This window comes from Oryctolagus cuniculus, chromosome 6 (assembly GCF_964237555.1).
Source record: "Oryctolagus cuniculus chromosome 6, mOryCun1.1, whole genome shotgun sequence".
In the NCBI taxonomy this organism is placed as follows: domain Eukaryota; kingdom Metazoa; phylum Chordata; class Mammalia; order Lagomorpha; family Leporidae; genus Oryctolagus; species Oryctolagus cuniculus.
The window spans coordinates 88,606,020-88,622,596 of NC_091437.1; the positions used below are offsets into that span (position 1 = coordinate 88,606,020).

The window sequence follows — 16,577 nt, forward strand, 5'->3', positions numbered from 1 at the left end:
ACTCCAAAAGCACTTTACTGGAATCACTCTAATGGCCCTTAAAATATACTACTTTTGATCTGGAGTCAATTGTACTTTTATTTTCCTCATTTCTAGTTCCATCTTTGTAATTCTTAGTTCTTCAACAGCATCTAAGAGAGGTAAAATCCAACAAAGAGGGCCTGGAAAGAGGGTTTAAAAAACACCATCTTTCTAGTTGGCTGAGTTTTTTGTTGTTGTTTGTATCTTAACCTGTTTTATGATCTATGGAGCTTAATTTAGATGAGTAGCAAATATAATACTTGCAATAGGACTTCAGGGCTATTTTTGTAAGAAAAATCTAGTTTGACAAAATGATGTGTACTAATAACAGATTGTTTCAAAATTGTCTGTCTTGCACCTTATACTCAATTTTCCTATGAACCTAAAACTTCTCGAAAAAAAAACAAAGTCTATTAAAGAAAATCAAATTATCTGTTTGAGTGGCACTCTATGGCTTTTTTGCTTGGAAGTTTTAACTTCTTAAATATGTATGATTTAGCTTGATGAAATTATTTTGTGGTCCCTTTATGTAAAGCAGTTGGAGAAAAAGTTGGTGAACTAAGCAACATGGAAAATCAGTCTACAGTTAAAACTTACAGAGAAAAAAACTGACTTTTGTGTAATGGACAATTAGTTGTGATACGTTTTCTTAAATTTTTAGTAAGGAAAAAGCAGGTTTTGAAAAAGAATATTTAATCACATTTTAAAAAAGAAAAAACTGCATACTATGGTTTATGCAAAAAAAGTTTATTTCTTTCTGAACAATATTAAATAAATTATTGTGCAGTTCAATAACACAATGAAAACATAATAGAGTTAACCTTTTAGGCACTTCTGGTATGGTAAAGTAATACAGACAATCAGTTATTTACTGTGGCATCTTGCCTGATCATTTCACATTGTTTTTTAATGCTCTTCAGGGAGTTGTTTTATTTATAAAAACCTCAAAACCCATCACAAAAAAAAATTGACTAACATTTTAATTCCATTTACTGTTAACCACATCACCAATGAATTACAGACATTTTAAAATGTTACCCTTTACTTGTATACTAAATTAATCATTCATTTATGGATGATTAATTCATAAGAAATTGTCTTAAATAGCCAAATGTAAATGAAGTGGGATTGTGATATCTACTTCTAGGAATAAAATTTGGAAAGCCAGAGACTTTTTGTTGTTGATGTTTATTCTTTTTAAATTTTTTGTTCCATTATCTTTAATTATACAGTTTAAGACTGTTAAATTTTATAAAGACAGTATTTTTTAAGAAAAACAGAACATCTGATTTTTTTTATAAAAATTATAATGTAAAGTTAGCTTCCCAAAGCTAAATCATAATCAAATATGTTCTCTAAAGAACATTCACAGTTACTCTCAATGTTATCAGACATTTATGTACAGAGAATCACAAGAATCAGCTCACCTGATTATACTAATTTTCTTATAAAGAAAAATATCCTTCTCTTATCCTTGCACAAAGATAGTATTATATAATTAAAGGTGAAACTCAACTGGCTGGGCAAACACTCCATGTTCTTTTATGTTCAAGTTTAAAACAAAATTAACTATCAAATACTATCAAATGTACATCATGAATTGAAAGCATATCATGAAGTGAAAGCCACACTGAATACAGTCTTTTTCAATAAATGAAATACCCTTTGATATAAACTGCAGAACAAACAGCATTTAATTATTGATTTTGTTTAAATAAACATGATTAATTGTGAGATCTGCTTTATTCTGATAATAGAAATGCAAAAATTATTTTTTGTACAACCTGGAAATACAACACAAACTTGAGAATGATTTAAAATTGTAAACAATTCCTTTCTATTGTATAGTTTTGTTATTATTCAACTAAAAATAGTTCATGTATAAAACAATTAAATATTATTATCTCTCTAAAACTATGTATCATCATAAGAATAACCATAAACAAAAGTCAAAATTATATTCTTGATTTATCTGAAAATATAAAATATTACTGAGAAACCAGCAACTGGGCCTGAAATACTTTGTGAAGTATTTGTTAATCAATTCTATCAATATATATGATTCATTTCAGAGACCATGGATGCTCTATACAATATGGCATAAACATTCTTTAATCAAAAGTTTCTATTGTGCAAATTGTGCTAATATAGAATTTCTCTGGGATGAACTATCTTGATGGCTCACAGAAGTAACTATAAACTGTATTAAGATTTTAATGTGAGGGGCCGGTGCTGTGGCATAGTGGGTAAAGCCGCCACCTGCAGTGCCAACATCCTGTATGGGCACCGGTTCAAGACCCAGCTGCTGCACTTCTGATCCAGCTCTCTGCAATGGCCTGGGAAAGCAGTAGAAGATGGCTCAAGTCCTTGGGCCCCTGCACCTGCATGGGAGAACTGGAATAAACTCCTGGATCCTGGCTTCAGATCAGCTCAGCTCCGGCCATTGAGGCCAACTGGGGAGTGAACCAGCGGATGGAAGACCTCTCTCTCTCTCTCTCTCTCTCTCTATCTCTTTCTCTCTCTCTCTCTCTGTCTCCTTCTCTTTCTGTGTGACTCTTTCAAGTAATATAAAGAAATCTTTTTTTAAAAAAGATTTTAATGTGAATTATAATCGAATCTGGCATCCACCCAAAGTGAGTGTTAACAGTTTTTTTATCATCAGTTAACTTGTGCTAATATCTCTTTTTAGTGGGCTATTTATAAATATATTACTAAACAAATGTGATCACAGAACTTGTTTAAAATGAAATATTCCAGAAACAAAGATATATATGAACAGCTACTTTAGAAATAACTTGCTATATTGTCTCTTCAAATGTGAAACTGGTAATCTCTCTGTGGTTTAAAAATGTACTGAACTTTATATTACCTCAAAAGCTTTTTTAAAAAAAGCATTTAAAAAATAAAAAGCCTTCCCAAATACCCATGTCACTCATTTCAGAAAATGTATTTTAAATGATCAGATAAGTAGTAATTAGTTTAAAAGTTTTGCTCTTTTTCTTTCAAACATATAACCAGGTAGATAGGATCTCACTCATATATTTTTAATCAGGAATCCATTCAAACAAAGTGATTTTCTCTCAATGAATGGGCTCAGAAATGCTGCTGAGATAATCTTCAGACTTCATTATAAAATTTGTCCACTCCTGACAGATATCCTCCATGGAAAATTCTTCACCACCATATTCCAGAGGAAGAATGTCTGGGAAATGCTGCAGTAAGCTTTGTTTGTAATTGTTCCCATGCATATGAATCTGAAATAACCGAAATATTTTATAAGGTATTCCTTCTGTTCTAACTGTATTCCCTGCACTTCTGGTTGAAAATCAACATCATAAAACAGGGTAATGTAATAACTTCCAAGACAGGAAAGCAGGTATATATAGTGCATTATCGATTCTATTTATGAATCTAAGAATTTACTTATATTTAGAACATTTTACTGTGAATCTAATAATCTTACTATTTTCTTTGTGTTCTTATAACTGCACAAGATTTATAAAAAGGTAATAATATGTACTATCTTACACATTAATACCTAAAGAAATGTATAAATTCTTATTAAATAAAAGCATATCTCTGAGCACACAATTAGATATATAAGGAATATTTTCTGTGGCATAAGTACAATAATCAAGTGAAAAGATGCTCAAGTTCATTCTATAAATTTTAAAGCAGTCACAAAATCATTGAAACTATAGTGGTATATAATTTTTAACAATTTGTTAAGTTGGCTGGTACAAAATTAAGAGACAATAATGACGGTTAAGAACCTTAGCTTTTTTTGCAGCTCAGTTCACAACAGCTAAGATATAGAATCAACCCAGAGGTCCATCTACTGAAGACTGGATAAAGAAATTGTGATATATGTACACCATGGAATACTACATAGTGCTAAAAAAAAATAAATGAAGTCCAGTCGTTTGCAACAGGATGGATACAATTGGAAACCATTATACTTAGTGAAATAAGCCAGTTCCAAAAAGACAAATACCATATGTTCTCCCTGATCTGTGGTAACTAATAGAGCACCAAAAAGGTAATCTATAGAAGTGAAATTGACACTTTGAGATGGCAATTACTTTGAACAGCCATTAATTTGACTGTAGAGGAACAGATTTTATTATTTCTTCATATTATTACTATACTCTTTACTTAGTATAGGGTTAATCTTATTGGTATAAAGTTAATTGAAAATAGATCTTTGCTTAAAATAAGAATGGGAATAGTAGAGAGAGGAGAGAGGGTAGGGTGGGAAGAATCATCATGTTCCTGAATTTGTATATATGGAATGCATGAAGTTTTATACCTTAAATAAAAGGTTTTTAAATTCACATAAAGAAAATGGTCACAGAGTCAGAAATCCAAACAAGTGGAAAGATATACAGTGAGATGTCTTGCTCCAAACCCTGTCCCCCTCTACGCCACCCAGTCCAGTTTTGTTAATGTAACTACTTACACAAGTTTTATTTTCTTGCATATTTTAATTAATATGCAAAGTAATATACATTCTGATTTCTCTCTTTTTATGCAAAAGGTAGTATACTATAAACACTTCTCTGCATTTTGCTACTTTGCTTTATAATACATTCTATAAATATCCATTATATCCATTGGGTGAATATATATTATGCTTTATCTAACTAGTTCCCTAATGATGAACAGTTGGTGGTGTCCAATCATTCACTGCAGTGAAACTCCTTATACATGTAATTTTCTTTATGTATGGATAAATTCCCAGAAGAGCAAGGTTTTGATTTTGATAACTATTGCCACACTGCCCTCTATAGGGCATATACCATTTTGTACTCCAGTCAGCTGTTAGGACCAGCCCAGTTTCCTCAGGGCTTATAACCAACATTCCTAACTTATTTTTAACTACAAATGAGTTTTAACTTATAAAAGTAGCTGATTTGTGAAAAAAATTTCAAAATTTTGGGGTGTGAGTGAGTGTATATGAAGAAAATAATGAAGCAATCCTAAATGGGAAAAGGTTAAAATGTTTGGCATAGAGGAACTTGAGTTGAATGTTTTACTCACGCGCTCCTTAATTTTTTCAGTTAAGAATGGTTTAATCATGGAAAAGACAGCATGGAAAATGGCTGGTTCATTTATCAAGTGGATTCCACGAACTTTCAATGGAAAGGAATCCTTTTGAAAATAAAGAAAAAACATCTTAATAACAAAACATAGTTTTTGCAATTATATTGGACAAGTCTCTTCCTTGAATACTGTCTATCCTACAGAAGTACATAAAGTATGGTTTATTTTCAAAACATTCATTCCAGCAACACAAAGCCTGGCTTACAGTTCTGTCACTAGATTGAGAAAAGAGTTCTAACAGGTAGATTTCCTTGCAGCTTAGGATAAGTATTTTAAGAAACAGTTGCACATTTTCACCAGAAAATACCTCCCCTAATTACATACAAATGTTCTTTTGAGCAGTGAATCATATTGAATTTTTTTCCCAACTTTTTGAGAAAAAATCAAACTCATAAAATTTGAAAATATAATACAATACACACACATTTGACATTATTGTAAGCCTTTAGCATAAAAGTACTATAGGCTTAATATTAATTTTAAAAGTTAATAGCTAATAGTTGAAAAAAAAATTTAATGGAGAGTTTTTTCTACCCAAAAGTTGTGTAGTTAGTAGAGACTTTTTCTTCCAAAGTCCTTGCATGCAAAAGTCTTTTTTTTCCTATGCATAACTTTTAAAGAAATGTTATTAGTTCAGGGTTTTTCCCTCCAGATTCTTTCAACTTATGATTTTATTTTAAGCATAACTATTAATATTCTCTTTAAATAGCTTGCATCTTGTTTTGGCCCACTGATATAATGCAGGTTTTGTAAACATCATGAGTTTTAATATTATTTCAATTACCTATCAAATGAATGCACCATAATTTAAGTAATAATTTTCCTATTTCTGAACAAATAAGTTGCTTCTAATTTTCTTCTATTAAAACTGATGATGCAGTAACCATCAACATGCAAAGGAAGAGTGGTGGTTATAAACATGGTTTTTACATTCAGAAGACTTGGACTGGAATTAATACTTCACTGCTAACAACTGTGTGTCCCTGAGTATTGCTATATTAACTCTCTAACATAGTTTTTTTTTGTAAAATGGGAAAAATAATGATCATATAGCATAGGTTCAGTGTGCCATTAAATGCTAATGCATTTGAAATACTTAGTAAAGCATGTGGCACATAGTGAGCTATTATTACTACATAAAAAGTATTTACCATATTTACAATTAATTATTCCAGAGGTAGATTCCCAGAAGTAGAATTCCTAGGTCACAAATGATGGCCATTTTAAAAATCTTTTGATTTCTGAAAAGGGTTGTATCAATTTATACCTACCAAGACATATGTCATTTCATTATACCACTGCTGTGATATTTTTTAATGTAGAAAGAAAATTTTAATGTCATGAAGATAAAGTTACCACATTATTGTTTAAATGTATACATTCTATGGTTGAACATATTCTAATTTTGAATATATTTTGGCAGTTTGTTAAACATTTTTTCTTTTATAAATTGATATTTTATTTTCTCTTAGCTTTACTGAATTCTATGTATCATTTCTTTTTTATTTAGGTTTCTAATAAAGCTACTATCACTTCTCTGTTTATCCTATGACAACATTAAAAACTATTAATTGGAAGTATGACACCTAACTGTAAAAATATACACTTACTGTAAGTACAGCAGCAATCTTCTTGGCTACAGATGGAGTAATTTGAAATGCATGTGAAAACTGCCAGCCTTCCAGATCAAAGATAGCCTTGATCCCATTCCGTTGAGTTTCTACTTCCTGTACAATAAGCTCAGATGTGATTAGACTTACACGAAATACATCATAAGCTGTAAAAACTTTTGGGTCCCAGTTTGCTAAAAAAAAAAAAAAGGAAAGCATATCATATCTCAGCTTTGCATGAAGACTTACAAAGGAAAACTAATTCTTTTTATACTCGAAGAATCAGGGGAAATAAAAACACATATCAGGATCATAAAGTGAACAAGAGATCAAACTGAGGTCCAAGAACATGTGCCTGTTTCTCTTCCCTCTCTCAGATCCCTAGTGAAAGCCAGCTTTTTAAGAGCACCAGGAAGAAAAGAATTGAAGCAGGCTGGATTCCATTGCCAGCTGAAACCACAACCTCATGTGCTGGAAAAGGCTGCAGGTAAAGATGGCAATGCTTCTGGGTATGCTGCAAACTCAGAGGTGCTGACATGGGAAAAGCAAGGGCAAGCTGGATTATTAGGAGCAACTAGGGCCTTGTAGTGACCAAAGAAGTTGCTACAGGAAATGCATGAGAAGTAGACCAACAGGTTGAACCTCAGACAGCCCTTGGTAACAATCAGCACATAGCAGTCATGTACCTACAGGCTAGAACAGTTTAAGTGTGGGCTTGAGAGAAAAAGAGCTGGGGGAAGCATTCAGATAATTGCCCACGCCGGCGCCCCGGCTCACTAGGCTAATCCTCCACCTTGCGGCGCCGGCACACCAGGTTCTAGTCCCGGTCGGGGCGCCGGATTCTGTCCGGGTTGCCCCTTTTCCAGGCCAGCTCTCTGCTGTGGTCAGGGAGTGCAGTGGAGGATGGCCCAAGGACTTGGGCCCTGCACCCCATGGGAGACCAGGAGAAGCACCTGGCTCCTGCCTTCAGATCAGTGCAGTGCACCGGCCGCGGCGGCCACTGGAGGGTGAGCCAACGGCAAAAGGAAGACCTTTCTCTCTGTCTCTCTCCCTCACTGTCCACTCTGCCTGTCAAAAAAATAAATAAAAAAAAAAAAACAGATAATTGCCCACACCCAGGAAAACAGGAAGTACTGTGCTAAGAGAGGAGATACTGACATTCTTGTCCACACTTGTCACCCTTCTCTGACATCCCTGGGACAGAGTGTGGCAGGCAGGAATGGTAGAACAGCAGATAATCTCCAAAAAATTTTGCATCTATTAAAAATTATGTTAAACACACACGTACAAAGAACTGAGAAACCAAATTCAATTGATAAAGGCACCAAAATTCAAGGAAATATTCTAAAAATGAAGAAACACTAAAACAAAAGCAAAACATTTTCAACAAAGGGAAAAGGGACACTGTAGGCTACTATTATAAAAATGTTCTAGGGTCGGCATTGTGGCACAGCAGGGAAAGCTGCCACTGCCTGAGACTCTCACATGAGCAACGAACTTCTCTGTTAATGTGCGACCTGGGAGGCAGCAGATGAAGGTTTAAGTAGTTAGATCCTCTGCTGCCCACCTGGGGTCTCAGATGGAGTTCCTGGCACCCAGTCCAGCCCCGGGTACTGTGGGTATTTGGGGGAGGGGGTGAACCACTGGATGCAAGATCTCTTACTCCCTCCCTCCTTCCCTTCCTCTTCCTCTCCTTCTCAAAATGTAAACAAAGAAATAAAATGCTCAATTCAGATTTAGGAAATAAAAAGATGATTCAAAAAAAAAAAAAAACTCAGTTGATGGGACAAATGACAGAAAAGACATAGCCAACAAGTAAATAGTGGTTTGGAAGATCACATTGAGGAATTCTTTCAAACTCAGCAAAAAAGAGCCAAGAGTTCCTATGTATGATTGAAAAATTAAGAAATGTGTGGCTAGGTCCAGATGTTTGAACAGCTATATGGCAGTAACAAATAACAGGGAACAAAGGAAAGAAGAGTAACAAAATTTTTCCAAAGCTACAAAAAGGGTAAATCTTCAGATGGGAGGTTCCATGGAGTTCCTAACAGGATGAACAAAGGGGAAAAAATATTCTAACTAAATAACGCTAACAAAAAAAAGAAAAAAAGCTTTTGACTTGGGCAACCAGGTATGGCGGTACCATTTCAATAATTGAGATAGGACAAGCATTTTAAGTGGAAAAGACAGTGTGCTTGGACATGTTAGAGTGGTGACTGTGAGAGACCTAGGACCAGGAGCAGGGTGCTTGGATATGGATCCTGAAGGAGAAGATACAAACCTGGGGGTTGTCTGTCCTTATGTGACAATCTACGATAGGAACTGTCTTAGATCCATGTGTTTCTCTGTTATGGTAGAGTGATAATGTGGCATGAGAGGATGCTGAGACCCATGTCCTAAGGAATCACATAGAATTTGAAGGCCAAGTAAAACAAGCCAAAAGCATTGAAGAAAGAGCAGCCAGTTAAGTCAGAAGAAAATACCAAGATAATGTGTCACCAAAGAAGCCAAGGGCGGGGGGTATCTCGAGAAAGAGGAAGTGGCTTGCTGGTTCGGGGGTCAAGTAACAGAACTATTGGCTGACATCATTTCAGTAGAGGTAGAAATGAAACCATACCACGATGGGCTGAGGAGGAATTGTGAGAAAGTGTGGATGGCCAACATCCACTAACTTAAGTTTAGCTGAGGGCAGGATGAGTGGAGTGATGACAAGGCAGGGGGTTGGGTAGAAGATGGAGGGTTTTGTGGGGTGATGAAGAGTTTCTGTTTTCTTTTGGTGCTGACCCTTCAGATTTAAATGTTAACTGGAATATCTAGTAGCAAGGTAAAAGTTGGAGATCCAGAAAGGTTCATCAGAAGTTTTCCTAGGAAGGCACAATGGGATGTCCCTGCTTTGTAAAAGCTTCAGTATCCTGGTAAGAATTTGAAATAACCAGTCCACAGATAACCCAACTAAAAATATTACACAGCTACAGACATTGGATGAATACTATAATGATGAAAAATGTGAGCAGGACGATTGAAATTTGCTGATCAGAAAAAAGATCTTACCTAAATTTCTGAGCCAACCAACATGATTATCTGCCTTGTACTGTCCAATATAGAACTTTTAGCCACATCAGCTATTCTAACTTAAATTAAAAATTCAGCTTCTTCATTGCAATAGTGACATTTCAAGAGTTCAGTAGCCACATGTGGCTAGTAGCTACCATAGAACAATGTCATTATCACTGAAAGTTCTACTGGATAGTGCTGGCTAGACCTTAAATTCCATTAGGGTAGGCTGGTGCCACGGCTCACTTGGCTCCTCCACCTGTGGTGCAGGCACCCCGGGTTCTAGTCCTGATTAGGGCACCGGATTCTGTCCTGGGGGCTCCTCTTCCAGTCCAGCTCTCTGCTGTGGCCTGGGAAGGCAGTGGAGGATGGCCCAAGTGCTTGGGCCCTGCACCCGCATGGGAGACCAGGAGGAAGTGCCTGGCTCCTGGCTTCGGATTGGCGCAGCGTGCCGGCTGCAGCACACCAGCCATAGTGGCCATTTGGGGGGTGAACCAATGGAAAAGGAAGACCTTTCTCTCTCTGTCTCTCTCTCTCTCTCACTAACTCTGCCTGTCAAAAACAAATTCCATTAAGGTAAAAAAAAAAAAAGTAAATTTTAAATCCTTCTCTAGCAACTATCTAACATTTAATGAGTGCTTATTGTATACTAGGTAAACACACACACACAATTTAATGCTCACAGTATTTGTAAATGGTAGATTTTTATTATGCCCATTTCACAGAAAATGGAGTAAGAGCTACATAGCTTTTCACACAGCTAAAATGTGACAAAGCTAATATTCCAATCCAGGTAACATGCTTCACAACCTGTATTTATAAGGACTAAGCCATAGGCAAAGGTTAATATGCACTATTACATTTTGCTTTTGGTGCTGTAGTACATTAGCAGGTCTCAAGAGGCATAAACTCACACCCTTTGGCATGAAGCTGACAAAGGCGAACACTTGGTTTTACTGTGGGCTGCCCTGCAGCATGGAGGAAAAGGCTCTGTGCATTTTCTCACTGCTTTTACTGCCCCACAAATAGTACCCAAGGGAGGTCGTTTCAATGAGGTTCTTCAACAAAGGATTTGATTTCCTTCCACAGTTCAATTAAATTAAAAAAAAATTTATGTCTTTATCCTATCTTTTCATTTCACTCATAAGATACCCTGAGAGTCTTCTTTATATCTTAGAAAAAACATAACATATAGGAGATTAGCTATGTTCTGACTAGCACTAAAGCTACATATTTCCTTGATTTTTAAAACTTTTTTGATTTAGGCAACACATTTATAAAGTAATATACTCAAAGACAATGGGCCAGTTGGTTCAGCATTTTTTATTGCCAAAGTAGCACATTTGCTTTCTCACTACCAAGGTGCCATTTTTACTTCTTCAGCTACTCTCCCAGTAAATTTATGAACAAATAAGGAAATATAAAAATCCAGGGGCCAGCACTGTGGTTGCAGCAGGTTAACGCCATGGCCTGAAGCACCGGCATCCCACCGGTTCGACACCGGCATCCCACCTGGCTGCTCCACTTCCGATCCAGCTCTCTGCTGTGGCCTGGGAAAGCAGTGGATGATGGCCCAAGTCTTTGGGCCTCTGTGCCTGCAGGGGAGACATGGAAGAAGCTCTGGCTATTGAGGCCAATTGGGGAGTGAACCAACAGATGGAAGACCTCTCTCCCTCTCTCTCCCTGCTTCTTCTCTCTCTATGTAACTTTGACTTGCAAATAAATAAATAAATCTTAAAAAAAAAAATTCAGCCAGACACTATAGAGCCTAGGCACTTTCAGAAAGAATCAGCTACAGGTTTCAGTTTTGTGTCTCTAGAATCTATGAATACATTGCCTGACAAAATATAAGTTCACCCGTTAAAGTTGGATTTCAGATAAACAAGATATAATTTTAGCATATGTATGCCCCATACTAAGATATGCATGCCCCATACTAAAAGAAGTATTTGCAGGGCTGATGTTGACGCAGCAGGTTAGGTTGCCGCCTGCGATACCAGCATCCCATTTCAGAGTGCTGATTGAATTCCTGTCTGATCCAGCTCCCTGGTAATGCACCTGGGAAGGCAACAGAAAATGGCCCAAGTGTTTAAGGCCCTGCCCACCATGTGGGAGACCTGGATGGATTTGCTAGCTCCTGGTTTCAATCTGGTCCAGTACCAGTTACTGCAGCAATCTGGGGAGTGAACTAGCAGACAGGATTCTCTCTCTCTCTCTTTCTGTCTCTCTGTCTCTCTCTCTATTTCGCTTTGTGCTTTTCAAATAAATAAAATTAATCTTACAAAGACCACAGCAAAGAAGTTGCCTTCTAAGTTCTAAAAAAAAAAAAAAAAAAAAAAAAGGAGAATTATTTATTGGTAATTTGAAAGTGAAATGTAACTCGGCATGTATATTAGTCAGCTTCTCATTACTACAAGCAAAATGTCTGAGAGAAACTACTTAGGTAATTATGTTCATTTGTTAAATACAGCACAGTTTTGGAGGTTCGCATTCAAAGATCAGCTAGCACCATTTCTGGTGTCTAATGAGGTTGCGCAATGGACTACAAAACAGGCATGGAGGGAAGATCATATGGGGGTGGGCCAGGATGTAGAGAGATGTGGAGCACACTCATCCTATGTCTATAGTATCTCCTCGTGAAGCCACCATGAGTTAATCACAGGAGCTCCACTCTAACAACCCACTCCAATCTAAACACTTTCCAAGGCTTTATCTTTAGACACCATAATTGGATTAAGTTCTAGCCTTCATTTGTTAACTTCTAAGACTCTGGAGATCAACACATAATCTTTAGGAGACACCAAAGCTATCATCTAAACCATAACTGTATCGTATCGTAGATTTTTATAACACATAGGTTCATTTGTTAAATATGGCTAAAATATAATTACAGATAAATATGACATACTCCTAAGTTGCTCAAGGAACTTGATTGCTATGAGCTCATTCCACTTCCTTTGTCACTGGTAGAACAAAAAAAGAACAGAAAGGACATTATATTACCTGCTTTATAGACAATAAATTCATGATTAACACAGCATTATTTAACATATAAGCTAGGGCGAAATACAGAATAATTCTATTCAATCTTCTGAGATCTTTTCAATAACTAAACACAGTGTCTCCTTGTAAGGTAGCAACCAGCCAAATTATAGGTATGTATCTAGAAGGAGGTAAGAAACGGAAATGTGTAAATATTTTAGATCTTTAAAGATATATGAATTTCTGTAATATAATTCACAAGATTGTGTTATCATATGTTGGTTATCTTTGTCCTTTCCACTGGCCATGAGAGGCACTGGGAACAGGGCAAGTCTCCTTTACCTGTCGTTTTTAACCACACACTGTTCTAAGGAAGAGGCAAAAGCTATCAGTCATCAATTGCTGTGGTCTGGATTGGTCTGAATGTTTGTGTCCCTCCAGAATTGATATTCTGAATCTTAATTCCCAAGATGATAATATTAGAAAGTCAGGCCTTTAGGTGATTAGATCATGACAGTAGGACCCCGGTGCATGGGATTAGTGCCTTTGTAAAAGAGAGAGAGATTCCCTTTCCCTATTACAGTTATATGTCTATCTGTGAACCAGAAAACAGCCTCAACAGATAATCAATCTGCCGGCACCTTGATCTTGGATTTCTCAACCTCCAGCACTATGAGAAATAAAGGTCTGTTTTTCCTTTTCTTAAAAGATGCATTTATTTATTTGAGAATCATAGTTACAAAGATAGGGAGAGACAGACAGATCTTCCATTTGTTGGTTCACTCCCCAGATGGTCACAATGGCCAGCTTTGGAGCAGGCCAAAGTCAGGAGCCAAGAGCTTCTTCCTGGTCTCTCACAAGTGTAATAGTGGCCCAAGCACTTGGACCATCTTCTGCTGCTTTTCCCAGGCCATTAGTAGGTAACTGGATCAGAAGTGCAGCGGGACATGAACCGACACCCATACGGGACGCTGACATTGCAGGCGATGGCTTACACCACTGCAGTGGCCCCAAAGTTCCGTTTTCATAAGCCACCAGGCTATGGCATTTTGTTACAGCATACAAAGAAAGATCAATTCGCAAGAAACACTAAGAACACCTATGTGGGAAATGGAAGCAGTAAAAAGAAAGAGGAGCTAATGAAATAAAGTGTGTGCAACAATTCCCAGGAATGTTACCTTCCTACTGTACCCTCCGCCCTCCAGGGGAATGAACCCTTTGTTCCACAGCCTAAGAGCGCTGTTGAATTAGTCATTTAATTGCTCATTCTTCAAATGTTTATTGAGTACCCACCATTACTTGACCTTGTTACAGTGCCTGGGATTCATCAGTGAACAGAACAAACAAAATCCATGATCCCATGGAGCTTTTATCACTAGAATTCAGAATTTAAAATTCTTAACTGTATTTCTTACTAAGCATTTTTGAAACACTTTACATGATCTCTCTGTCCGTTCTCACACCTTTCTCTTTTCTGTGTTCCTTTTCTCTTATTTTAAACAACAGACTGTTGAAGAATGGAAGTAGAATTTTCACTGGTTTCTGTTCGTTTTCTCACAACTGCCAAAGTTTCATTGTATTGGGGGAACGTTAAGACAGCGTAAAACTAACTCAAAGCCTAAGAGTTTAAATTCTGAAGGATGGACTCATTTGAAATTCTGTATATAGCAGCCAAGGAAAAATGGAAAGAGAGGAGGCAAGAAGGAGAAGGGTGGAAGAGAGACCAGGACAGGAGAAGGGAGAGGGTGTGTGTGTGTGTGAAGAAGAGCTGTGTGTGACTTACCAATTCTATAAATAAGAACTCTGCTGCCAGTAGGATCCCTTGCTCTCAGGACTCCATGGTAGCCAGCCTTCAGAAGGCCAAGAATACTTCTAGGGTGTAGATCTGCACTTATTTCTGGACATTCTGCTCTCCATTTATAGTAGTTTTTTAATAACTGAAAAATAAAAATGAAATTTTCCACAGATAGCAGACATGGTAAGCATTTTACAAAAAAAAAAAAAAATAGTAAGATAGCCTTGGCATTGTGTATGAAACTTCCCATCTACTACATTAGGATTCTAGTAATGTTATGTCTTCTTGGCTATGGAAAAAAGAAAAGTTCCCTTGATGAAAAATCTTGGATGATAGGAGCTAATCACAAATCCAAATGAGTAATTTTCACTTGCCTCCTTTGGTAGATAGTCTCCAAATACAGCTGTCAACAATTCTTCCCTCCTGGCATACACATGTCATTCTTCCCATCAAGTCCCTCTCTATCTGGGCTGGATTCATGCTTTGTTTTTGCCAATAGAATGTGGCATACACATGTCATTCCTCCCATCAAGTCCTTCTCCTTTATCTGGGCTGGCTTCATGCTTTGTTTTTGCCAATAGAATGTGGCAAGGGTGACCATGCACCCAGTTTTAGGAAGTCTTTTACCTTCCAGATTTGCTTTTTGAGATCCAGATATCACATAAGGTTACTGAATGACAACAGTTCATGCAGAAATCAGCCCTGGAGGATGCAAGACATTCCTGGATAGCCTGACCTCAGCTGAGTTCCCATCTGATACCATATGGAGCAGAGAGGAACCTTCCCCACTGAGTCTTCTCCAAACTGAAGAATCACAGAAAAATAGTAGTGTTTGAACACATTAAGTTTTGGAGTCATTTGTTATTTAACAAAAGATAACTGAAACATCACCTTTAGACTTTTTTTTTAACAGAAATCAATTAAATGATTTTGGAGTGCACAAGGAACAGTAAGTACACCTGGATATTAGATTTTGACAAAATATAGTTTGAAGCAATCCTATTTTCTTTTCTTCCAAAAGAATTACCAGAGATGGTTAACCAAACTATGCAAACCATACAAATATTGCTAACATAGCATGAATCACAATAAAGCAAATTGTGCACTTACAAATTATATTTTAATTTTCAGCATCCATTTTTCTAAAATGACAACATATTTGTTTTGAGTTCAAAGAGCTCTATCAGGAAAATGCCATTCAGATCCAAGAAAAGGACAATTTTCTTAAAATAAAAAAAATATTTTTTATTTATTTGGAAGGCAGAGTTACAAAGAGAAAGGGAGAGAGAGAGAGAGAGAGAGAGAGAGAGATATTGTCCATCTGCTGATTCACTCCTCAAATGACCACAATAGCCAGAGCTGGGCCAGAACAAAGCCAGGAGCTTCATCCGGATCTCCCATCTCCCGTTTGGGGGGCAGGGACCCAAGCACTTGGGCCATCTTTCACTGCTTTCCCAGGCGCGTTAGCAGGGAGTCAGATAGGAAAGGGACCATCTGGGACTTGAACCAGTGCTCATATGAGATGCCAGCATTGCAGGCAGCAACCTAACCCTTTATGCCACAACCTCAGCCAAGAAAAGAACAATTCTATACTTGAGAATCATTTAAATAAATATGGTAATTGTAACCACAAAAAATACTAATGATCCTGAGGAAAATACACATAACAAAGAAAATTTATACAGGATGAAATTCTGCACCTTGAAAAATGTTTTTCTGGAACAGACTGAGGAAAGAAAGAAACTGGTTAAACTGACAGAACCAGCACCATGGTGTATGGAAGAGAGGAAAAAGTGAGCTATGTTGCTCTGCCCTCTCCCAGCCCCAACCCCTACCCTCTCTGGCTTTTGTCTGTCTCTTTCTTTAGGTGTCTCTCTCTCTCTCCCTCTCTCATTTCTGCATTTAATAAACTTCATAAGTTTAAAAAAGAAGAAGATATTGCTAAGAGTTAAATGCAACAGAGAAGTAAGAAAGAATACCAACCAAAAAAAAAAAAAAAAAAAAAGCCATTC

General features: G+C 36.8%; 1 protein-coding gene across 3 annotated transcripts in view; it reads right to left on the reverse strand.

Annotated features, from left to right (window-relative positions):
• Positions 1–16,577, reverse strand: part of TTPA (alpha tocopherol transfer protein) — a 39,565-nt gene that overhangs the window by 17,373 nt on the left and 5,615 nt on the right. Inside the window, exons 2-5 of one of the 3 annotated variants that reach the window (XM_002710502.5) lie at positions 14,554–14,707; positions 6,735–6,928; positions 5,062–5,172; positions 1,194–3,275 (exon numbers count right to left, since the gene is read on the reverse strand). In XM_002710502.5, the coding sequence (XP_002710548.1) occupies positions 3,102–3,275; positions 5,062–5,172; positions 6,735–6,928; positions 14,554–14,707 (633 nt within the window). In that variant the 3' untranslated portion in view covers positions 1,194–3,101. Of the gene's footprint in view, positions 1–1,193; positions 3,276–5,061; positions 5,173–6,734; positions 6,929–14,553; positions 14,708–16,577 lie in introns of those variants that run through there. The other 2 variants (XR_011389114.1, XM_070075096.1) reach the window with 2 other exon arrangements.